The 25812-nt window shown below is 34.1% G+C and overlaps 1 protein-coding gene across 1 annotated transcript; it reads left to right on the top strand.

Moving 5' to 3' along the window:
* The first annotated feature begins 17122 nt into the window (after positions 1-17122).
* LOC129903598 (katanin p60 ATPase-containing subunit A1-like) lies at positions 17123-25812 on the top strand. Its single transcript, XM_055979146.1, has 5 exons — positions 17123-17151; positions 17417-17711; positions 18309-18553; positions 18983-19070; positions 25222-25812. The coding sequence occupies exons 1-5, from the start codon at positions 17123-17125 to the stop codon at positions 25501-25503; spliced, it is 939 nt and encodes a 312-aa protein (XP_055835121.1). The 3' UTR covers positions 25504-25812.

The following is a 25812-nucleotide window of genomic DNA, read 5'->3' as shown; positions in this document are numbered from 1 at the left end:
TGTTGTTGTTATGAGTTGTAGTTGTATTTTATTTTACTGTTAGTATAATTATTATTATTATTATTATTATCATTAGTATTAGTAGTATTTCTATCTACTATTATTATTATTATTATTATTATTATTATTTTCTTCATCATTATTATTAGTAGTAGTAGTACTAATAGTAGTAGTAGTATTTTCATTTACTGTTATTATTATTATTATCGTTACTATTATTATTCGTAGTATTTTATTTTACTATTATTATTATTAATATTATTATCGTTATCTTTATTAGTATTATTAGTATTAAATTCGTTATCATTATCATCATTAGTATTTTATTATTATCATTATTATTATCGTTATTAGTATTATTTAGTGTTGCTATCATTATTATTATTATTATTTACTGCCGTTATTAATATTATTATTTCTATTATTATTATTATTATTATTATTATTATTATTATTGTCGTTGTGTTCTCACTAATGCAATAGCTAACATTATATGGATATTTAGATTTGTGAAAACTTTAATTAAAATGGTTCATCATAATAAAAAAAAAAAATCAATATTTTTCTTTAAGGCTTAGTTATTAAAATATATATATATATATCGCATTTAAACACTCACTTAGTTACTAAGCTTTGTTTTCAAAACTTTTTGAGCAACCTTTTTATAATTTTAATCATTTAACCTAAGTTTGGCCGGTAATCGTTTTTTAACGAATCTTGAAGGATGCCTAACCCCTTCCCTTTAGGATAACTAGAACCCTTATCTAGAATCTCATAAGCTAAGTAGACCACTAATCGGAGATCATTTTTTTTAGCATTGAATAAGTTAATTATTTAGGTATCCTAATTTACCTTAAAAATAATTAGGTGGCGACTCCTTAAAATTAAATAATTTAGGAATCATCAATATGTTGTACACCGTTTGACCTCGAGTTAAAATGGGGTATAACAATCATTACCTATGAAAGGCTAAAAGAATGCTAAGAGGCTTGTTTGAGGTACTTTTGGGTTCCTCATTCGCCATGTCACGTCTAGGCCCTAGGCTTGGGTCGTGACATAGACTTAAGAAACTCCTAATGTCTGAAGGAGATAATGGTCTAGGCCAATTTTTGACTGCCTCTATTTTCTTAGGATCAACCATAATCCCATCACCGGACACTACGTGACTAAGAAATGCCACCTCCTTTAACCAAAATTCACACTTACTAAATTTTGCAAATAATTGCCTATACCTCAAAGTTTGAAGCACAACTCTCAAGTGATTTTTATGTTCTTCCTCACCCCGAGAGTAAATCAAAATATCATCAATGAAGACCACCACAAAGGTATCAAGGTAAGGTTTGAACACCCTATTCATCAAATCTATGAACACCGCCGGTGCATTCATCAACCCAAAACTCATCACCATAAACTCAAAGTGACCATACCTTATTCGAAAGGCCATTTTGGGAATGTCACACTCCCTCACCCGTAGTTGGTGATAGCCGGACCGAAGGTCAATCTTGGAGAAGTGACTTGCCCCCTGCAGTTGATCAAACAAGTTATCTATTCTAGGGAATGGGTACTTGTTCTTAATGGTCATCTTATTTAATTGTCGGTAGTCTATGCACATTCGAAGCGACCCATCCTTTTTTCTCACAAATAACACGGGAGCATCCCATGGCAAAATACTTGGTCTTATGAACCCCTTCTCTAACAAGTCCTTTAATTGTTTCTTCAACTCTTTCAATTCTGCTGGGGCCATACGGTAAGGAGGAATAGAGATAGGTTGGGTATTGGGGAGGAGATCGATACCAAAATCAACTTCCCTTTCGGGAGGGACACCGGGAAGGTCATCGAGAAATACATCAGGGTATTCATTGACTATAGGAACCGACTCAAGAGAAGGACTTTTGGAGTTGACATCCCTAACCCACACAATGTTGTAAATACAACCCTTAGAAATTATTTTGCGGGCCTTAAGATAAGAAATAAACTTACCCTTCACCACCGAATCACGACTCTCCTATTCAATAATAGGCTCATTTGGAAATTATAACTTGACTCGACGAGTCCTACAATCTATGGAAGCATAAGATACATGTAACCAATCTATCCCAAGAATGACATCAAAATCTATCATGTCAAGTTCAACAAGATCACAAGGAATAACTTTGTGCAACATAGACACAAGGCAACCCCTATAGACCTTTTTAGTAATAACTGACTCACCGATAGGGGTAGACACCAAATAGGGCTCTAATAACATTTCAGGTAAAACATCAAATCTATTAGCAAGGAATGGAGTAACAAAAGATAAATTTGCACCCGAATCTAATAGTGCATACACATCAAAAGAAAAGACTTTTAACATACCGGTAATGACATTGGGTGCATCCTCAAACTTTTATCTCCCATGCAAGACGTAAAAGTGGTTGGTACGTTGGATACCTCCTTGGACTTATTGACCAAGAGCAATTTGGCCTTGAGTCCTACCATCACTATCTCTACAATCCTTAGCATGGTGGCCCAGCTTGCCACACTTAAAGCATGTAATGGATCCAACTAAGCATTCCCCTTTGTGAGTCATTCCACACTTCTTGCAAGAGGGGAAAGTTTGAGTAGCAACATTCTCTCTTGGAATCATTGGTTTACCACTCTTGTCCTTGTTGAACCTTGGAGGAGGAGTATTGGTGGAACCTTGTCCCACAAATCATTGCCCACCTTGGCCTTTGCCATTGTTACCATAATTGGACCTTTAAGGGTTAAACCCTCCACCATCCACTCTAGCCTTTTTGAACCTCCTTGATCTCTCTCTAAGCTTCTCTTCTTCAATTTGTTCTACGTAAGTCATTAACCGAGATATATCCATCTCCTTGACCAACATGGCCGTTTTGCACTCCTTGGACACCAAGCTTGAGACACCGGAAATAAACTTGCTCATCCTAGCTCTTGGGTCGGAGACCATAAAGGGAGCATACTTGGACAACTTAGTGAATTTGAGAGCATACTCCCTCACGCTCATACTCCTTTGACGGAGGTTGATGAACTCTTGGATTTTAGCCTCCCTTAGCTCCAATGGGAAGAAGCGGTCTTGGAAGGCACCTTTGAACTCTTCCCATCCTATCGACCTTATTTCTTCATCCCTCTCAACAACCCATTATTCATACCACACTCTAGCCACACCTTTGAGTTGATAGGCTACTAGCTCGGCCTTCTCATTTGGTGGCACACCCATGATAGCCACAATCTGATACACCTCATTAATGAACTCCATAGGGTCCTCATCTAGTTTAGAACCATCGAACTCGGATGGATTCATCCTTTGGAAATCCCGAATCCTAGAGGCTGGATTTTGCATTTAGGGAGGAGGAACACATAGATTCTCTTAGTTAGCTACGACTTGAGCTAACAAAGTAATAACACTACGAAACTCGGCATGGGTTACCCCGTCCTCATGATGTTGGGCATTAGGAATCGGAGAAGTTTGTTCCTCATCGTCAACCCTTGCTCTTCGAGGTGCTCTTCCTTGAGTCATTAACTAGAGAACATAAAATGGTTCGTTAGTTAAAGGAAATCTTAGGACACTCTAAGGCACGACATAAATTTGAAAGAAGAAATTTTTTTCCTAAACGCCTCATAGTCTCCTATTCATAATTGTGGCGCGCTTCACAACCATGAACAAGAACCTATTCGATGCGGTATGTTGGACTTCCAAGGACCATTCAAAACCTCGGGCTCTGATACCAAGTTTGTCATGACCCAAGCCTAGGGCTTAGACGTGACATGGCGAATGAGGAACCCGAAAGTACCTCAAACAAGCCTCTTAGCATTCTTTTAGCCTTTCATAGGTAATGATGATAAATAAACAAGCGGAAATCAAAATAGTAAATCTTCAACTTACATATGTCCAATAATACCTCTAACTATTAGATTTAATGGGGCTAAGATAAGTTCCTAGCTCACCCTCAATCATAATAGAAGAAATGCCATAGTAAAATATCTTAACATATCATAAGCTAGAAAGATAAAGGAGTATTGTTCCCGGATCATGGGAACTCACCAAAAGTAGTCTTCAATGAAATCTTAACTAGCCACATGGAGGAGAACGAGGAGGAGCACTGGTCCCTACATGGTGATATCATGTAGGCAAAAGAGTATGCGTTAGTACTTTGAATGTACTAAGTATGTAAGTATGCATGAACATTAAGGAAACATTATAACATTTATGTAATATGGAACATAATGTAATGCATGCATAATAAATCATATAGATATCCTTTAAAACATTCATTTTGTGGGAAAATAACCATAACCGACATTTAAGACCATGCGAGCTATTACATGAAATCCAACATAACCCCCTACGTTGGCCGAGGAGACTACTTGCTAGGTAGAACTCCGTCAATTTCATTCATTTCTTTAGCTTTAACTTTAAGGGCTTTCATGGATCCATTAGCCTAAGCCTACAAGGGCTCCTATGTTGGCATATAGTTAATGAGACAAGGGGTTCCTACTAGGATTCCCTTATCGAATCCCACCTCAATGCCTCATTCGGTGCTAAGTCAATCCCATGGAATAGTTTAATACTTCAAAATATTCATAGCATATAACTTGAGAATTCAAACATCATATTCGGTAGAATAGCTCATTAAAATATTTGATAATTCAAATATGCAAGAATTGTCCTTATTCCATAAAGAATCCATCATTCATATCATTTCATCATTCATTCATTTCATAAGACTCCCTTTTTTATCATAGATATTGCCTTCATAAATATTTATTTGGAGTCAAAACTTTCAAGTTAAACTTTATTAAAAACATAGTAAAACTAGGTGGGTTCAAATCACTTCAAATTGCAAATATGTATGTAAATAAATATACATAAATACTTTGAAATCCATTAATTAAAAATCATGCTTTAAACAACCCACTATGAATTTCAAGAACCTTTAAATAGATAAATAGAGGAATTACTTGCAAACCATCAATTCATACATATGAAATTATGTTGCATCAAAATAGAGCAATAATCATTAGTTTAACCATGATTCATACTATTAAGTAAAAATAAGAATTACCATAAGAAAATATTATTTGAAATCAAAAGACTTAATTGAAAGAGTTTTTGGACTACATGGGTGAAAAAACCCATGGATAAACACCCACATAACTTAGAGTAGAGCTTAAAGAAAATAAATATAATTTATCATAACTTCCTTCATAGCCTCTCAAAGATAAGCAATAGATTTCCCCACATCGATCCTCGAGACTCTACTAGACTTAGTATCATGAACCAAGCTACGTCCTACACATGACACGACGATCGAAATCCCGAAGAACTCCAATCGATCCTATTAGCATACATAACATGACATTCAAAACATGAAATACAAGATAAGTTACAAATTGTGGAAATAATCCCCACATAGAAATCTTAAAATAGGGAGATGTCAACATAAGCTTCAACATAAATGAAACACACTACTATAGTCTACATATGCCTCTGCTAAAATTTTAGATAGGGCATAGGAGAACCACTAGCTCACCAACAACAATGAAGTATATATCTTGAACATGATGAAATAACATGAAGGGTTTACCCTCGAAACATGAGGACTCACCAAAATAGCTAATCAAGAGTAGATCACCAACTAGCCACGTAGAATAGCGAGAATGTTGTGACATGTATTATGAGATAATATAGGCAAAAATATACATTAGTACATGAAATATACTAAGTATGTGAGAAATGTACATAATCATGAATAAATGGACTTAATAAATGTAAACATGAGATGGATGACAAAATAACTTTAAAAGCATAAAGTAAAATATGAAAATATTTAATAAGATCAATGCATCATAAGAACATCATTAGAGAGCTTTTAATAAAAATAGTAATTTTATGGGATATTAACCTTAACCAACATTCAAGACCATGTGAGCTATAACATGGTATCTGATGTAACTAGCATACCAAGAAGAGACATGCTACTTGCCAAGATAGTCTATGTATCATAATCATCATCATATGCTAAATGTGGATCTACTAGCTAGGCCAATTAAGGAAAATCTACGGGGGCATGTAGTTTGGGACTAGGAGTTGCTACTTGAGACCCCTTACCAAATTTCAACACAAAGTTCTCTCGGTGCTAATTTAATTCTAATGGAATAATTAAATCATTAACATTATGAAAGGAAAATAAGCACCAATCCACATCATAAAATATATCATAAGAATAGCTCCTTAAAAGTCATGATCATAACATAATTCATATAGACATTTACCTATTTAAGCATGTAAATAATGATTTCTTCCTATTGTGAGAAAACTTTTCACAAATTCATTCCTTCATTCTAGAAAACATACATGAAACATAATTCATAGCTTTTCATAAATCATTCATAAAACCTTCATAAGTTCAATGATCATAAATTCATAGTTTATAATTTGAAAATCATAGCGTAATGCATGGGTCCATGTGAAAATAATTTATAATCATATAGTAATGTGAATTTATGCATAATCAAGTGAAATGATACCAATTGAATTAGTATAGAAAGGACCCATGAAAAATTGACATGAAACCCTCTTGAATTAGATAAAATTGAATTAGGAGAATTGAGTTCTTTTTCTGGACCCAATGGATTAAATGAATCCATTGGTTAATTCCCACATACCTAAAAATCATATCCCTAGAAACAATGGAGTTTGAAGAACCTTGAACTTGGGAATCCTAGCTTGAACTTGAAGAAAAACCCTCAATAGAAAACTTGAAGCCTTGGGATGAATTTGGGAGAATGGGATTTGTTTAAGGGGTTTGGATAGTTATAGGTTGTCCAAAAGTAGTCCCAAAATGACGTGGTTTCCATATTAAAAGAACGGGAAAATTCTGCAATACCCCTAAGATTAATTGTCCATCAAAGTCAATGTCTAACTCTACAGATTGTAGAAACTTGTATGGCCCATAGAGAGTCGTCCGTAGAAAGTGACTTGAATTCAGAGATTTGGGGTTCAACGTATAGGTCCTCTTATACGGCCTGTAGAACCTTATACGAACCATAAAGGTCATCCATAGAAAGTGTGTCACAAAAAAAGAGTTACTAGAATTGGACTTATTTCCTAGGGGCTTGGTCTAGGGTCGTAGAAGACATTACAAACCGTAGATCCACTCATCCTGCAAACCTCTCCAACTGACCCTCTGAAACTCCTTCTACGGCCACTCCTACAGACAGTAGGACCTTATACAGTCTGCAGGTAGTCCCGTACAAAAGCCCTTCAACCTTAACTCTCTTCCAAATCTTAGAACCCTTTCCACGGGGCCCTTCTACAGACCATGAAACTTTATACGACCCATAGAAAGTCCCGTACAAGCCACTAGTGCTAAAAATTTTCTAAGCCTTATATTCCCTTAGTTCCACAGTTGCTCCCTACGGTCCATATACTTTTTGTACGGACCTTAAAGAGGCTCGTGCAACCTAGCACCAGCAATATTTCTGAGATTTACTTTTGATTGGCTTTTCAAATTCTGAGGTCTTATACTTGGGTACACATGTGAGACCTATGAACCTTGGTATGATACTATTTTTTATGATCCAAAAATCAAATGTGATGGCACCCATCTTATCCCACCTAGATAGGTCAGCCTAAACAACCCTTGATAATAAATGCGGAAATAAAAGAGGAAGTAAGAACTAAAAATAACTTAAATATGTGGAAAAAAAGATAACTCAAATGCCCCCCAAAACCCGGTGTCACGTGTGCAAACTTTTGAGTATTACAATAGATTCAAAGAAATACAAGTCTAAATGTATATGTTTCTATAATAGAACAAGGACATAATGAAAGAGTAAGTGACATCTTCTAATATAACAAGCAACAACCTCACAAACACTAAAATCTAGCCTCAAACGAAGATGAGAAAGGTAATCAAGATGTCCCAAACCCGTAACTTACACAAGTGTAGAAAGCAAAGGAGTGAGTAGCAGTCAACAAATGGACTCAACAGGAAGCCCTACATAACCCTAAGTAAAGCCATACTAAACACATATATCCGAAAACACCATCCTAACCTCCACATACTATAACATGCATAATAACCGGACAACCCAACCTAGCCATTCACAATATACAGAACAACATAACACATATAACACATTGTTATCTACACCTCAACAATTACATATATCAAAGAATTTCATATTCAATAATCACAAAACTATAAACATTATCTTTAAATATTCAAGAAGTCAAGGACAAAGTGCAATACAATATAGTGAAATGCCATATAGAGTGATGCATTGTTGTCCTAATGATACAACCCTCTGAATATCAAGCCAGGACCTACAGGGGACTTATCAGTCCATGCATCTATCGCGGCACATGGACCATTCCCTCTTTCTCAATATGAATCTACCACAACATGTGGCACATCCTTCTTTTCTCAATCTAAATCTACCACAGCGTGTGGCACGTCCCTTTTTTATGATCACTTTCACAGAGTACCATTATAACAGTGTTATAGAATCAATGTAAATGGATATGTACAAATTCTCAATGAGATAATGGTAACTTTCCACGAACAACCAATCATAAATAATCTTGGCATATCATCAAAAGAGAGTCAATATAACCACTCAACCCATTCTTGGCACACCATACAATACTATATCAACAAATTCCTTTTTACCCTATAATATCATTACTAGAATTCAATCAACATTTAACAATGAACAAAAAATATGAAATTCACCAATTCTCATTATTCTTATTCACACAAATAGATATACTAGATTCAGTACACTTAACAAAGGGTCAAAAAGGTATATTTGCCTTAAAAGATAAAACAATCAAATCTGCACTTGAGCCTTCCCTCTATAACAAGTCTTCGAATTAACAAAATATAAACAATTATAAAATTCCAGTAAGAAATCAAAAATAATGATACCCATATTGATAGTTTTGGAAATCGGATCCAAGTCACCTCAAAAAGACAAATTACAGGGGTTGGGGGTAACTCTAGTTTTTGTATAAAAGCATGATACACAAAGGTTTTGGAACTCACCAGTGAAAACCAATTGGAAAAAAGAGTTGAAAATGACCTTAAAATGCTAATTTTACAAAAATCATGTTTGTGAGAGAACCCACAAGGTTTGAATTTGAAATCAAAGATTTTGATATTGAAACCATGAAATAATCAATGGGTAATGAAGAATTGGGGTTAAAATCACTTACTCAAATGTTTTATCTTGAAAATCTCATCGAAATTGCCTCGCAAGAGTTCTAAAAAAACAAAAATGGTGAAATGGGTAAGAAACCTCAATTTAGGAAATTTCATTAATTTGCCAGTAGTTGTTTTCCACGATCGGGCCTGATCCCCGTGAATGAAAAGGTCACAGCTTTTACCCTTCGTGATAGTGGTCAGGAGCTCTGCAAATACAGAGTCCAACTAGCTTGACCCTTTGGCAATATGGTTGGGCATTTGTGAACACAAAGGTCAACCTCCTCCCCCTTCATGATCCCGCCCAAGGCTTTGTGAATGTGGAGGCCAGATCGCAAGACCCTTCACAAACATGGACAAGCTTTGCAAACACAAAGGAGGCACCACACATTAGCAATGCAGTACAACACCAAGACATAAAACTTCACCAAATAGACCCTCAGGATTTATTTGAAATCCCAAACATATAAATCATATATGCTACCCAATTTAATTCAATGTTCTAAACTTAATGGAAATGTTGGAACATGGATTCGAGGTCTCCTTGATCCAAAAACCCATTAAAGTCATAATAAAGTAATTTTCACTCCAAAATATCGAACTACCCTCGGAATCTCTGAAAATTTAATCAAGATGGGTCTTCTAGGTCTAAAAGGACATAAGCAGGAACATGTTATGCATGAACAAATATCTTGAAAAGCATGAAGTAAAACATAAAACATATAATAAGGTTAGTGCATCATAAATATCATTTAAGAGCCTGTAAGAAAACATAATCATTTGTGGAATATTAACCTCAACTGTCATTTAAGACTATGTGAGATATTACATGGAATTCGATGTAACTCCCACACCGAGAAGACTATGGCAACTTTCCATGGTAGACTCCGTATCCAAATCATCATCATGAGCTATATATGGATTCACTAGTTAGGAAAATTAAGGCAAATCTACGAGGGCACGTAGTTTGGGACTAGGAGTTTCTACTAGAGACTCCCTTACCAAGTCTCCACTATAAAGTCCTCTCGGTGCTAAGTTAATCCCAATAGAATATGTAAATCAGATATCATTCATATCATTAGAAAAGGCCAATATAAATACCAATCCATATCATAAAATATATCATAAGAATAACTCTTTGAAAACCATGATCATTATATAATTAATATAGACAGTTACCTTTTTAAGCATCAAAATCATGAATCCTTCATATTGTGAGTAAGCCTTTCACAATTCATTCATTCACACTTGCAAACATACTTGAAACATCACTCATAGCTTTCATAAATCATTCAAAAATCTTTTGTAAAGTTTATGATCATAATTTCAAGTTCATAATTGAAAATTATAGCATATTACAAGTGTCCATGTGAAATTAATTTTAAATCATGTATTATAACAATTTCATTCATAATATAGTAAAATAACATTTATTGAAATCAAATGAGAAAGGCCCATGAAGAATTAATATGAAATTCTCATTGAATTGGGTAAATTAAAATTGGAGAATTGTGTTCTTTTCGAACCCAATGGATGGAAGAAATCCATTGGTGAATTCCCACATACCTGGAAATCAAAACTCTAATCACAATGGAGTTTGAAGAACTTGAACTTGGGAACACTAGCTTTGAACTTGAAGAGGAACCCTTGAGAGAAAACTTGAAGCCTTGGATGAATTTTAGGTGAATGAGAGGGAATGGGGTTTATTTAAAGGGTTTGGATAGTTATAGGTCATCCAAAATTAGTGCTAAAATGATGTGATTTCAATATTAAAAGAATGATAAATATCCAGAATACCCCTATAAATAACCATCCGTCAAAGTCTACGGGCAATAATACGGACCATAAAAACTTGTACAACCCATAGTGGGACATCCGTAGAAAGTGACTTGAGTTTCTATTTTTTTGGGTTCAAGGTCTACGGGTCCTCTCTCCAACTCGTAGAACCTTGTATGACCTGTGAAGTCTGTCCATAGAAGTGGTGTCACAAAAAGGGAGCTACTAAAATCTTTTTCCTACAGGCATGGTTTATGGTCATAGAAAATGTTACAACCCATCAATCCCTTTATCCTGTACAAGTTTCCAAACTTACCCTCTAATCTTCCTTTTATGGGAACTCCTATGGACCGTAGGACCTTATCCGCTACGAAGGTTGTTTCGTATAAAACCTTTCAAATCAAACTTTCCGAATTCATAGGACCCTTTCCACGAGGACCTTCTACAGTCCTTCAAATGTCATACAGCCCCTAAAGGGCCTCAGACAAGTCATTAGTGCCAAACTTTTCTAATTATTGGATTCCCTCATTCACATAATTTCTTCCTACGGTCAGTATACTTTTTTACGGACCATAAAGATGATCGTATGAGCTGGCACCAATGGTCTTTATGCAATTTTCCCTTTTGTTCGACTTTCCAACTTTTGAGGTCTTACAGATGTGGCCTGAAATATGATAGAAAAGTACCCATGGTTTTATTTGAAGTCAATAATGCATGCACAAATTAATTAAAAGGAGAATTCATAAAAGAAAATAAAACGAAAATATTTCACCAAAATTATTCTTCACACTGATCTTTAGAAGAGAAATGATATTGATATACAATAAATTCTTTCAAGTGATAATTCAACAAATTTATTCGCTAAATTTTTACCAACTTTAACCCTTGAGAAAATGGTAAACAAAATTGAAATTCGAAGATTAACCATCTGTATCGATGACTTTAAGAGGGGAAGTCAAATATGTATTGTACTATTTTTTCTTAATTAAGATTTTGTCCCACTAGATATTTTGGTAAATTTTTTTAATGAGGCAACTACCAAATGTTTATTACAATATGTATTCTGTTTTCTTTCCTAAGCTTTTTTCCTATTGAATTTTTTCTAGTAAGATTTTTACTAAGACACATTATTTATTTTCGTCACACTGGCCATCACTCGATTGACAGGCCATCACTGTGGTTGTCACTCGCTTACAAACTAGAGTGTCTCTAATAAATTAATCATAAAATTTTACTTTGGACTTAGAATGATGAACGGCTGGTGGCGTTGAAAACAATATTCATAAGCCTTTAATTTGATAGGTTGTGAGCTACCTAACTCATTATATGCTAAAAGATATAGTCGTTTGAATTTGACCTGGTATGATCTCAAGGACAAACTTAATTAATAGGGAAGTTTTGAACTCAGCTTAGAGCCAGAGGTCTCTTATGACCCTAAACCACGTCGAATACACTTCCTACACTTAGGAATGGACCTTAACACACATTATCAAGTATGACATCACTTGGTCTTAGCTGATACACTTATTACAAAAGATTCAGATCTTCAGTATAGAATTTGTGAAGTGTTACAATATCTTCCCCTATGGAAGATTCATGCTCGAATAAGGTCTAAATACACTGAAAAGAGTACGGAAAGAGATGCAATCCCATAACTAAAAACTAAACAATGAAAGTTGGTTCAGTGACTGACTCCAGACTAAGACACATAGATTGTTTTGATTTTCATAAATATGTTGCATACTAAGACTTGAGAATAACTGGAGGGTATGAATCTGAATAAGATGCTTTGGAGGAACTATTACCTCAAGCAAAAACTAAACTGGAAGGAAAGAGGTGGGGGTACTTGGACATCATATCTTGTAATACCTCAAAAGTCCTAAGTTTAGATCAAACCATACCTAGTAAATCATGGGACTGCAGAATATTTGGGTTTTACAGGATAAATTACAATCCGTAAACTGAACTATGGTTCATAGATGTGCTACATAGATTATCTTCAGTAACAGTCTGAGATTTACAGGCCTAATTTATAGATCGTAAACCCATTTATGGATCATAGATTGGTTTGTAGATCAGAAGTTCTGAAACTTTGATTTTTTCTGAGTTTTACAGACCATGCTTATGGCTCATAGATAGAACTACGGAATGTAAATAGGGACCGTAGATGAAAGTTCAGAAACTCAAATATACTTAAGCCTGATTTCGATGAGAGGTATCTAGGGTCTATAGATCAATCCATAGACCATAGATGGTCTCGTAGAAGTGTTGAACTTTGTTTTCTTTCAAGACTATTTTGGTCTTTTCCCACTTTCCTATACTATGTCATTTTAGCCTATCCTAAGTGGGATTAATGGAAATTAAGTCGACTAAAACCTCCCCATTCACACATTATACCCAGAATCAAATCCATAACGTGGAAGTTTCCTCTCAAGCAAGAACTAGAGTTCTTCATCTTCAAGCTTCAGTTCAAGATTCAAGCTAGTTTCTTCTTTTCAGGTATATGAGATTTTATCAATGGGTATCCCTTCACCCATTGGGTCCCGAAGTAAACCTAGTTTTCAGTTCATGATTTCTACAACAGTTAGGAATTTATGAAAAACATGATTCCTGTTGTATTTTCCATTCCTCTTTATGAGTAGTTTAATTATGTGTTTTCAACTGTAATTTAGTATTTCTAAATGATATTTTCATGAACCCTTAGAACATAGCTATTTTTATTTCAGAACTATGTTATTTTAGATGCATGTCTTCATATTATCAGTTTTTATGATTTAAAGGTGCTTTCAGATAAAATATCTATCAATTATTACTCCCTCTATCCCATTTTATATAACACTCTTTGACTTGACACAATATTTTAAAAAAAGGAAGACTTTTGAAACTTGTGGTCTAAAACAATTCTTAGATATTTGTGTGGCTGAGATTTATTTCATTAACGGTAAAAAAAGAATTTTAAAATTAAATTATTTCTAATTATAATAAAGTGACATTCTTTTTGGGATAGACTAAAAGGGAAAGTGTGTCACATAAAATGGGACAGAAGGAGTATTAGTTTATCCATATTCATGGGCTACGTACTCAGATATCACTGTTATCAGCATCTTTCAGTATTAGCAATTTATTCGCATTATTAGATTATCAACATGTCTTTGTTGGGAGTATTACTTAGCATTGAGTGGATTTAGGGATGAAGGCTCACCCGTCAGTTAGGATCAAGACTTTTAGAAACAATCCCTAAGTCTCAAAACTATGTGCCACTATAAGATTTTAAGGGTCACACGTCATACCAGGATTGACTCTTTAGTCCTTTATGGACATCAACTTAGTGGTACCACATTAGCTAAAATCGATCTCTATACAATGGCAAGAGGTATATTGGGCCTTTTCGATGGAGATTATACATCAAACTCCATGTTAACTCACATGATTATATGTCGGGTATTAATAGCTCTCACAGTTCAGTATCAGTCATTACATGGCCTTGTAGTCAGTTATTTTAGTTTCAATATTTATTAGTGCATGTTCTTACTTGGTTATTGCATCAGTTTGTGTTCCTATTTTTTTTTCTAGTAATAGTTTTAATAAGACATATTATTTATTAAATGAACATCAAAAGATGAGTGTTATAAATACACTATATTGTGAATATCCATTACAAAATTTATCGAATAAGCTTAAAATTGAAAAAGCATACATTTAGATAAACATGCAATGAATAATTATACAATTGGATAAGAATGCACAAAGAAACAACTTTCAATTCATTTGGACATGAGTTCAAAAATTAAATAATAATTAATATCTCTCTATATTTCCTTTATTACAAATATGACTTTTGAGTGCCTTTATTAAATTGTTTAGACTGAAACATGAAACTTTTCCCCATTGATTTAGTTTTAACATAAAAAAAAAGTGCACCTTTTCTTCCCCAATTTCATCCTCGGATTCTTATATATAGCCCTAAAAATTAAACCACCCATACATGTTACATGAAGTTCAGTCTTGTTTATTCATTTCTCAACTGAACCTGAGCCATTTTATTAAGCATTTTTATTATATATAGCTAGTGTTAAGAAGTTCGTTGAAGAAAAAGATGGTTGGTGTGGATCCTGCAGATAGCAGCAAGAGCAAAGAGGAGAAGATGAAGATAATTTTTGAAAGTTTGACATTAACAAAGACGAACATCTAGGGATAACTGAACTGTTAGGATGGATCATGGCTATTGAACCCACATTAAATAACGATTTGCAAAGGGTTCCATCTTTCCTTAAAATATAGTTGGATACTTACCCCTCTTTCCTAGATGATTCAAAAGGACGGCTGCTCAACTGTTCGAGCGCAATGCAGTGGTGTTGGTTCCGATTTGACAAAAGGTAGAATGCCTGACTATCCTATAATGGTTTCAGTCTCATTTACGCCGATGGTCATCATAACCTTGACCATGTCTTCAATATCATTAATATTCCATCACTCGAAATTCAGACCTCAGATCAGCACCAGGTATATATGCTATACTATATTTCTTTTTCGTGAATCTTTTCTCCTTTCATGTCACATGATTTTTAAGGTAATATAGCTCAATTGGTTTTAATTTGGATGTGAGGTTCAACCTAGGTTTTTTAAGGCTACTCATAAGTTTCATCATGTGTCGTACTTTATGCATGAGAATAGGCTGAATTGTTTGTTGTTAAAAAAAGACTTTTTCATTGTTACGTGACGGTGAATGGTGTAAATTTTGTAAACTATAAGGGTTTGTTTGGTAGCGTCACTGAGAATATATGGAATATAGTTTATTAGTAATATTGGGATGAGTAATGTCTGAATTATTTCTTATCTACATTTTGGTATATTAAGGATCAGTAATGTATGTATTTCTAATACCATAGTTTGTTGAAAATCCTATGAAACAAAGAATTAAATAATAACACGGCTAATATATGTATTATTTTCTCTAATATATCCTGCCAAACACCGTTCAGTGTATTCTAACCTATTACAGCATGTCATTAATCTATCAAAGTATCAATGTAAGTTGCCTATAGAGTTGAACTACTCTTGGATTAATTCCTCAACCGCAATAGGAAATTACAAAGTATGAGTCTAAAATCACAAAGACTTATGATATGAGCACGTACATTGCATAATTTTCAGGTGGCATCATTACAAGCGTGGCCAGTTGTAAGAATTCAAGTACTACAACAACATCGATATAGCCAGATGATGCTTCAATTACAACAAGTACAACAACTACTACAACTACAAGCACAACAACAACTTTCAAGTCTAGCGACAACTAATTACTCCCACATTTCTTCTTTTCCAAACAATAACCTCATCAACATCATTTACAATGCTGGGATGGTAAATAATTATAGAAACACACCGCAACAAGTTGTACAAATATCTCGTCTTCCTTTAATACTATCTGAGAACATTTGATAATGTTGCTTTTAGTCCATCTTGTAGACTCAAATATACATTGTATTCTAACAAACTACAATCTTAAATAATTTTTATCCTTAACAGAATTTTTGATATTGTATTTTTATTTTCTTATTTTAGATTACAATTTCTTTTAAATGAATCTTTTACAGGCTGGAGGGATCAACTCTGTTGGGCTAGTGTATAATTTCGCAAATAGTGGAACAAGTAGTAAAAATACCTCATCTACCTTTAATACTCTTTGAGGACATCTAATAGTGTCCCTCTTTAGGCCATCATGTAGACTCAAATCACAAAGTATTTTATCAAACTGATCAAATCTTTAAAATTTCTACTCTTCATTGGAATTGTTATATTATTTGTTCTTCCTTTCTTTCTCTTGTTTTAGGTTATAAAGTTGATTTGTTTTATAAAATATCTGTAGGGGGGAGGGATCAACTCAACTGCGCAGGTGAGCAGTGACGGAAACACGGCGCAACAAGTGGTACAAATATCGTATCTAGCTTTAATACTCTTTGAGAACATTTGGTAATGTTGCTTTTTAGGCTATGATCTAGACTCAAATCATAAATTATTTCCAAACTTAAATAACCTTTAACCTTCAGTAGAATTGTTGTATTATTTGTTTTCCCTTTTTCAATTTTTCTCATTTTAAGTAACAAACTTCATTTATTTTATAAATAATTATAGGGAAGATGGATCAGCTATACTGCGCAGGTGAATAGTACCAAAAAATCAGTGCAGCGGGTGGTACAAATATATTTTCTGCCTTTTCATTATACGAGAAAATTTAAAACTGTTGTCATTTAGTCCATTATCTAGACTCAAATCACATAGTATTTTGCCAAACTCCAATCTTAAAAAATCTTAATCTTTGTTGTACATGGCCAAATTGATTATCGATGAGATCTTAGATAAAGGTAGTTTATTTTATTATTACATAATATCAAGTTACTATACATTAAATTGATGCAATTTTCTTAGAGTAGTTGGTGTACCGACAGTTCACAAAAGCTCCTTTACTCTATTTGTACTAAGCTGAGACTTTATATTATTTATAATATTGTTATCGTCCTCCTTAATACCTATCTGAATACTGAAGAAGGTGTTGAGTCAAAAGCAAAGTACGATGTACCTCATCCTGAATTGGCTTCTAGGCTTGAAAAGGAAATATTGGACACAAATCCAGGGTTTAAACGGGATGATGTTGCCGGACTAAGTAAAGAAAAGAGGATTCTACAGGAAGCAATGATATTTCCATTGTTGATGCCCGAGTATTTTCAGGTACTGCAGATAGTTTGTTGATTCTAAATATTAGCATTCTAATGCACGAGGAGTGGGTGCATGTTTGGTATGACGAAAGTGATATTTCAAGAAAATATTTTTCATCACTTTTTGGTGTCTCAAAAGGAGGAAAATGATGTAATTATCTTTATAATTATCTTAACTTGCAACTTCATATCAATTCCTCCAACTAACACATTTAGACAGTATTATGTTTTAAAAAAAATCATCAAAATATTTTCAAATTTTCTAGTTTCATTATTATTTATCTTTAATATTGACCAGCCAAAAATCAAAAGGAGTTGAAAACATTTCATATAATTTCCTGAAAAAATGTTTTCCTTGGAGGCAAATGCCACACACACTATATATTTCCTTTTATGATTTCCTCGTAGCAAAGAATTCATCAGAGGTGGATATGGTCCTCCCAGATGATTAAGAAAATAAGCTGGTAATAGTTTTTGCAGTTGAAAATATAGAGCCAGGGATATATTTGTTTCCTCTTTTTGTTGTCTATGGTTTGTCATGGTAACTTTTTTGTTTTGTGTTTTGCTAAATTAAGTAGTTGAAACTTGTAATATTGAATGTTATTTTCAGGGAAACAGGAGACCTTGGAGAAGATTTCTTATGTTTGGTCCTCCTAGAACAGGGAAAACACTTTTGGCCAAAGTTGTTGCTACAGAGTGTGGGACAACATTTCTGAATATTTCTTGTAGTTCATTATGTGGAAAATGGTACGGAAAGAGTGAACAATTGACATGGTGCTTATTTGAGATTGTCCATACTCATGCTCCAACTACAATTTTCATTGATGAGATTGATTCTCTTTGCAGTGCCAGAGGGTAAGTAAATAATTGTATTTTTCTCATTAATGTGTCTGAGTTTGCAGTGAGTTTAAATTATTATTTTCTAAGATCATACCTATATCATGTCATAATTGTCTTTATCAGGTCACCGACTAATGTTTTATCATATATTGTAAGTAGCTTGATTTTTATATAACGCTAGTCCATAAACCTTAAAACTCTAAATAAATTGTCCTGTTCCTCTTTACGTTACTTACCTCTTGTGTTTGCATACATAAAACAATATCATTTAAGCATGTGCTCAGGTCTGCTACAGATCATGAAATAACTCGAAGGGTAAAGTCTGAACTTCTAGTTCAGATGGACGGATTAAACAATTCTAATAATACATCAGGTAAAATGGTGACAGTTTTGGCAGCAACAAATCTCTTGATCTTGTTTAACGGATTCACTGTGCTAGTGTAGGAGGCGGCTAGAAAAGAGGATTTACATCCCACTTCCTGATTTTAAGAGCCATAAGGAGCTTATAAAGATAAACTTAAAATCAATCAAGGTAAGCTTTCATTATTTCAGCTGGCTCTGTTTTGTATGTTCTTCAATGTATTATCTGTTAGGCTATGACCCATGTTCCATCCAAAGTCCCATTGCCTAATTCTATTTGTAAAAGAATTGAAATAATTCTCCTAATTAGGTTCTCAATTCCATTTGGAAAAGCATTGGAATTATAATCCTATTTTGAGTTGGTTTTGACTTTAGAAAAACGTATCACTCTATAAATAGGATGATTTGAGAGAATTATGCAATTGCTCATTGGTAGTGTCTTTGAGAAACATTAGGCACATAATAGAGGTTTTTGAGAGAGCTTTCAACAAAAGAGAAGAGAGAAGAATAGGGCGTCTTCCGCAATAGTTTTGCCTCTCCGACCAGAAACCTTCAAATTGCGTTTTGCCAACTTATTAACCGTTGGATCGAAAGAAAATATTTAATGAGTGTTTTTAACTTCTTAATGTTTGATTTGAATGGTGGAGATCAGATTTAAATGTCAGAAACACCCCAATTTAGGCCCCAAACAGTAGCTCTGTTTTGAGAGGTTTTCTTCCTATTACTTTTGTTGGTATAGCTATTTCTTCTCCTTGCTTGACAATTGTTGTATAGCCATTTATGAGAATATTTGTAACTCTCTTATTGTTATAGTGGAGCAATTTAGATTTTGAAGATCCCGTAGTTGTTACCTTCATTTGAAGGATTTTCCCATGTTAAATTTGGTGTTATTTATTTTCTCTAGTTTTGGATTTGCGTTTTTCCGTCATAACAAGTGGTATCAGAGCCTTGGTTGTTTATCAAGGATTTTTTAATAGAGGGTAATATGAGAAATATGGTGTATTTAAATGGGAGTAACTACAACAAATGAAAGGACAATATGAAAGATTTACTGTTCGTGAAAAAGATGTATCTTCCCGTTTTCGTTGCTCATAAACCCGAGAATGTGACAGATGAAAATTAGGATTTTGAGCACCAACAAATATGTGGATATATAAGGCAATGGGTTGAAGATAATGTTCGCTACAATATTGTGAATGAGACACATGCTAGAACATTGTGGGAAAAGTTGGAGATGCTTTACGCTTCAAAAACTGGTAATAACAAGTTGTTTTTGCTTAAGAAATTGATGACCTTTAAATATAAGGAGGAAAGTCCTATTTTTGATCACATAAATAATTTTCAAGGTGTTCTTGATCAGTTTTTAATAATGAGTGTCAATTTTGATGATGAAATACAAGGACTTTGGCTTCTTAATACTCTACCAGATTCTTGGGAAACTCTTCGAGTTTCTTTAACAAATTCTGCTTCCGATGGTAAGGTTACTATGGAATATGCAAAAAGTGATATGTTGAATGAAAAAGTCAGAAGAAGATCTCAAGGCACATCCTCACATTCAGACGTTCTCTTTACAGAAAATTGAGAGAGAGGTAAAATAATAGGTTCAAAAAATAGAGGTAAAAGTAGAAGCAAGTCAAGATCCAAGTATCAAAATATTTCATGTCATCATTGTGGAAAGAAAGGACATATTAAAAGACTTTGCAATAAGTTGAAGCAAGACCTTAGAGAAGGAAAGAAAGAAGAAAATAATGGAGACAATGTTGTTGTTGTTGTCCAAGATGGCCTTCTCTTTGCTTGTGATAAAAACGTCATCAATTTTGTATCTCAAGATACAAGTTGGATAGTAGATTTTGTAGCTACATCGCATGTCACACCGAGGAAAGACTTCTTTTCATCTTATACTCCTGTTAATTCCGACGTGTTAAAGATGGGTAATGCTGGTGAAGTTAAGGTACTTGGTGTTGGCACGGCTTGTTTGAAGACCAATCTTGGTACAACGTTAGTTCTTCAGAATGTCAAGCACACTCCATACATTTCTTTGAATTTGATCTCAGTAGGAAAACTAGATGATGATGGCTACCATAATGACTTGTTCAATGACCAATGGAGTATCACCAAAGGCTTATTGATTGTAGCTCAAGGAAGAAAGTATTCAAATTTATACGTGACACAAGGATAAATTGTTGGGGACTCTATAAATTTGGTAGAAAGTGAGACTTTTTTAGAATTATGACATAAGAGACTCAGTCATATGAGCGAGAGGGGGATCACATGTTTGGCTAAGAAGAATTTGCTTGCTGGTGTGAAACAAGCAAAGTGAAAAGATGTGTTCATTGCTTATTTGGAAAACAAAAAAGAGTATCTTTTCACAGTCATCCTCTTTAAAGAAAGTCTGAACTACTGGAGCTAGTACACTCTGACTTGTGTGGTCCTTTTAAAGTAAAATCAAAAGGTGGTGCACTTTACTTTGCAACTTTCATTGATGATTATTCTCACAAGTTATGGGTATATTCTTTAAAATCCAAAGATCAAGTACTTGATGTGTTTAAGGAGTTTCAAGCCTTATCTGAGAGACAAACTGAAAAGAAATTAAAATGTATTCACACTGACAATAGAGGTGAGTATATTAATCCCTTTGATAACTACTGCAAATCGCAAGGAATTCGTCATCAGAAGACTCCTCCCAAGACGCCTCAATTGAATGATTTGGCAGAAAGGATGAATAGAACTCTTGTTGAGAGAGTTAGATGCGTGCTTTCAGAGGCTAAACTTCCAAATTCCTTTTGGGCAGAAGCACTTAACACTATTTCCTATGTTATTAATTTGTCTCCCACTGTTGCTTTGGATAGTGATGTTCCAAACAGAGTTTGGTTTGCAAAATAATGTCTCCTATGATCACTTGAAAGTCTTTGGGTGTAAAGCTTGTGTGCATGTTCCAAAAAATGAGAGATCAAAACTGGACGTTAAAACTAAGCAGTGCATTTTCATTGATTATGGTCAAGATGAGTTTGGATATCGCTTTTATGATCCAATTGATAAGAAGCTTATCAGAAGCCGTGATGATGTGTTCTTTGAAGACCAAACAATTGAAGATATTAACAAGATTGAGAAAACAGATTCTCAGATTAATGAGAGCTTAGTTTATGTTGATCCAGTTCCTAGTACTGACACATCTTTTGCACATGAAGGAATTCAAGATACTAATATCGATGGGGATCAAGATCAGAATTATCATCAGAGTGTAGAACTTAAAGATGCTTCTAGTAATGATGTTATGGTTGATCCTCCACCAACTCATATTCAAATGACTACTCCAGATGCTCCAGAAACCTCTTGTAGAAGATCTACTAGGAAGAACTATGGAGAAGCTAAAGTCAACACATTATTCTCCTAATGAGTATATACTTTTGACTGACATAGGAGAATCTAAAGATTATGATGAAGTCATGCTAGATACTCATAGAGATAAGTGGATAAAAGCCATGGAAGATGGGATGAAGTCACTTCATGAGAATGGCACATATGAGTTAGTGGAGTTACTGAAAGGTAAGAAAGCTTTGACAAATAAATGGATCTTCAGAGTAAAGCAAGAGCAAGATACATCTGCAGCTAGATAAAAAGCGAGGTTAGTTGTCAAAGGTTTTGGCCAAAGAAAGGGAGTTGACTTTGATGAAATTTTCTCTCCTGTTGTGAAAATATCTTCTATTCGCATGGTTCTAGGCTTAGATGCAAGTCTAGATTTAGAGGTTGAGCAAATGGATGTCAAGACTGCTTTTCTTCATGGTGATTTAAAATAAGAAATTTACATGGAACAACCTGAAGGTTTTTTGGTTAAAGGAAAAGAAAACTATGTCTGCAAATTGAGAAAAAGCTTGTATGGCTTGAAATAAGCTCCAAGACAGTGGTACTTAAAGTTTGAATCTGTCATCGAAAATCAGTGATACAAAAAAACTTCTTCAGATCATTGTGTAATCTTTTAGAAGTTCTCTGATGATGATTTTATTATCTTACTATTTTATGTGGATGATATGTTGATTGTTGGAAGAAATAAATTTAGAATTATATTCCTTAAGAAGTAGTTGAGCAAATCATTTGCCATGAAGGATTTGGGACCAGCAAAAAAAAAATTTAGGCATATAAATTCATCAAGACAGAAAGAAGAAAGAGTTATCATTATCCCAAAAGCAGTACAATGAGAAGGTACTCAAGAGATTCAATATGACAGAAGCAAAAGTGGTTAGTACTCCTCTTGCTAAACACTTTAAGTTGAGTACGATCCAGAGTCCATCTACTAATAAAGAGAAGAAGGATATGCCATGTATTCCATACTCTTCTGTAGTTGGTAGTTTGATGTATGTTATGATTTGCACTAGACCAGATATTGCACATGCTATTGGTACTGTTAACAGATTTCTTTCTAATCCTGGAAAGGAACACTGAAATGTAGTGAAATGGACACTAAGATATTTGAAGGGCACTTCAGATATTAAGTTGTGCTTTGGTAGTGGCAAGCCCGAACTTGTATGTTATACAGACTCTGATTTGGGAGGCAATCTTGACAATTCAAAATCCATTTCTAGTTATTTGATCACTTTTGTAGGGGGAGATATTTCCTGGCAATCTAGACTACAGAAGTGCATACCTTTATCTACCACAAAATCCGAATATATTGCTATCACTGAAGGTGCCAAAGAATAACTTGGATGAAGGAATTTATGAAAGATCTTGACTTTGAGCAGTCAAGGTTCGTCTTATTTTATGATAATCAGTGTTATTTATCTCACCAAGCACTCCACATTTCATTCTAAGTTCAAGCATATTAGTAGAAAGTATCATTGGATTAGAATGGTCATGGAAGAGAAATTATTTGTGGTTGAGAAGATACACACTGATGACAATCCTTCAGATATGCTTACAAAAGTGGTGATCGCAGAAAAATAAGAGTTTTGTAGAACAGCGACAGGCATGAAGCCTATCAAGTGTTCCTCCACTTGAAGTCCATTTGACTCCTTGGCTGGAGGGGGAGTTTATTGGTCTATGACCCATGTTCCATCCAAAGGCCCATGGCCTAATTCTATTTGTAAAAAGATTGGAATAATTCTCCTAATTTGGTTTCCAATTCTATTTGAAAAAGGATTGAAATTATAATCCTATTTGGAGTTGGTTTTGGATTTAGAAAAAAGTATCACTCTATAAATAGGATGATTTGAGAGAATTATGCAATTGCTCATTGATAGTGTCTTTGAGAGACATTGGGCATATAAGATAGGTTCTGAGAGAGCTTTCAATAAGAGAGAGAGAGAGAGAGAATAATAGGATGTTTTTCGCAGCAGTTTTGTCTCTCCGACCAGAAACTTTCAAATTGCGTTTGCCGATTCATTAACTATTAGATCGAGCTGAAATGTTTACTGTGAATACAATTTTAGGATATATTAAAAAAAACTAATAATAAGAGACCTTATGTTGTTACGTTTACGTACCATTCTAAAAAAACAAGATTAAAGAGTTTTGGTTACATAGGTTTTTATTTACTAAAATGACAAGGAAGATACATTTACGTACCATTCTGTTTGAATTTCATACATAAGCTTTTGCTGCATCGCGTGTTGAAAGCAAACTCAAATATTTTCTCTGCTACTCAAATCCTTAGTTAGTAGATTCAAGATGAGTGTGATCTCATTTTAATATTTTTTTCGCATCGCATGTGGTATTTGAGTCGAAACAAATGTCTTTGGTTGAACAGGAGAACCGGCCCCCCAGGGAAGGCTCAACATATTTAGAGGCCTAAAACAAAATTTCAATTAGAGGCCTAAAATCTAAATAACTCCATATATATTTATATTAAAATTTATTTTTCTTACTTAGATGCAAATTATTACTTAATATTTGCAATTCACTTTGTTCAATACTTTTTGGCTATTGATTCATATTTTTGACAAAGTATTACTCCAACTCATAAAAAAATTAAAGAAGAAGAGCACATAAGGTGTTAAAAAGAATAAAATAATATGAGTATTAGCGGAGAGAATGTAAGAAGCCAAAACAACATTTTCTTGATTTCTTCTATTTGAATGATGTTAAAGAGAATAAAATAATATAATTTTTTTTAAAAATGTTTTTTTATCATAAATAATCACTTTTTCTATAAAAAAAAATTAACACATAATTTATTGTTGGTAGAACTTTGAGGCACCCCAAAATAGTGGGGCCTAAGGCATATGCCTTATTTTTAAGGCTAGAGTCGGCCGTGCCGGCCCTATATTTGTGTCCGTATATTATTGAATTGAAAGTGTTATTTATTGATTCTAAAAATTGAATGTCAGTTAGCTTCTGGGCTGGATATTGACCAAGTGGCACGAAGACCAGAAGGTTACAGTGGAGACAATCTAACAAACATCTGCAGAGATGCTTCTTTAAATGGCATGAGACAGAAGATAGCTGGGAAAACCACAAAGGAGATTAAGAACATATCGAAATTCGAGATTCTAAATATTCTAGTTACAATGGATGACTTCATAGAAGCTTTAGATAAAATACAGCCCACAGTTTCTGTAAGGGACATTCAACGACATGAGAAATGGCTTTCAGAGTTTGGATCATCATAGAAAGATCAACTAAATGCAAGTTCAAAAGTGCTTTTTTTGCGAGGAAGTCACGTTGTGAAGACCAAATTGACCGTTATGGACAAACATGTTATATTTAAGGAACTATTCTTGTTAGATAATCTAATACTAGTCATACTGCTATTGCTATATGGGCTAGCACCTTGTTTGGATGGTTATTACCCATTGTACAGCATTGTATTGTTAGTTTAACTATAATGTTGTTAGGTAACAACAAAAAAATCCTATTTTATATAATGACCGATTAGGTGTGATTGCGTCGTTACCTTAATGAAAAAATATTTCAGGTGA

Source organism: Solanum dulcamara, chromosome 9 (assembly GCF_947179165.1).
Source record: "Solanum dulcamara chromosome 9, daSolDulc1.2, whole genome shotgun sequence".
Lineage (NCBI taxonomy): Eukaryota > Viridiplantae > Streptophyta > Magnoliopsida > Solanales > Solanaceae > Solanum > Solanum dulcamara.
Note: the sequence above shows the minus strand (reverse complement) of the source record. Positions and strands in the feature narration are given on the sequence as shown.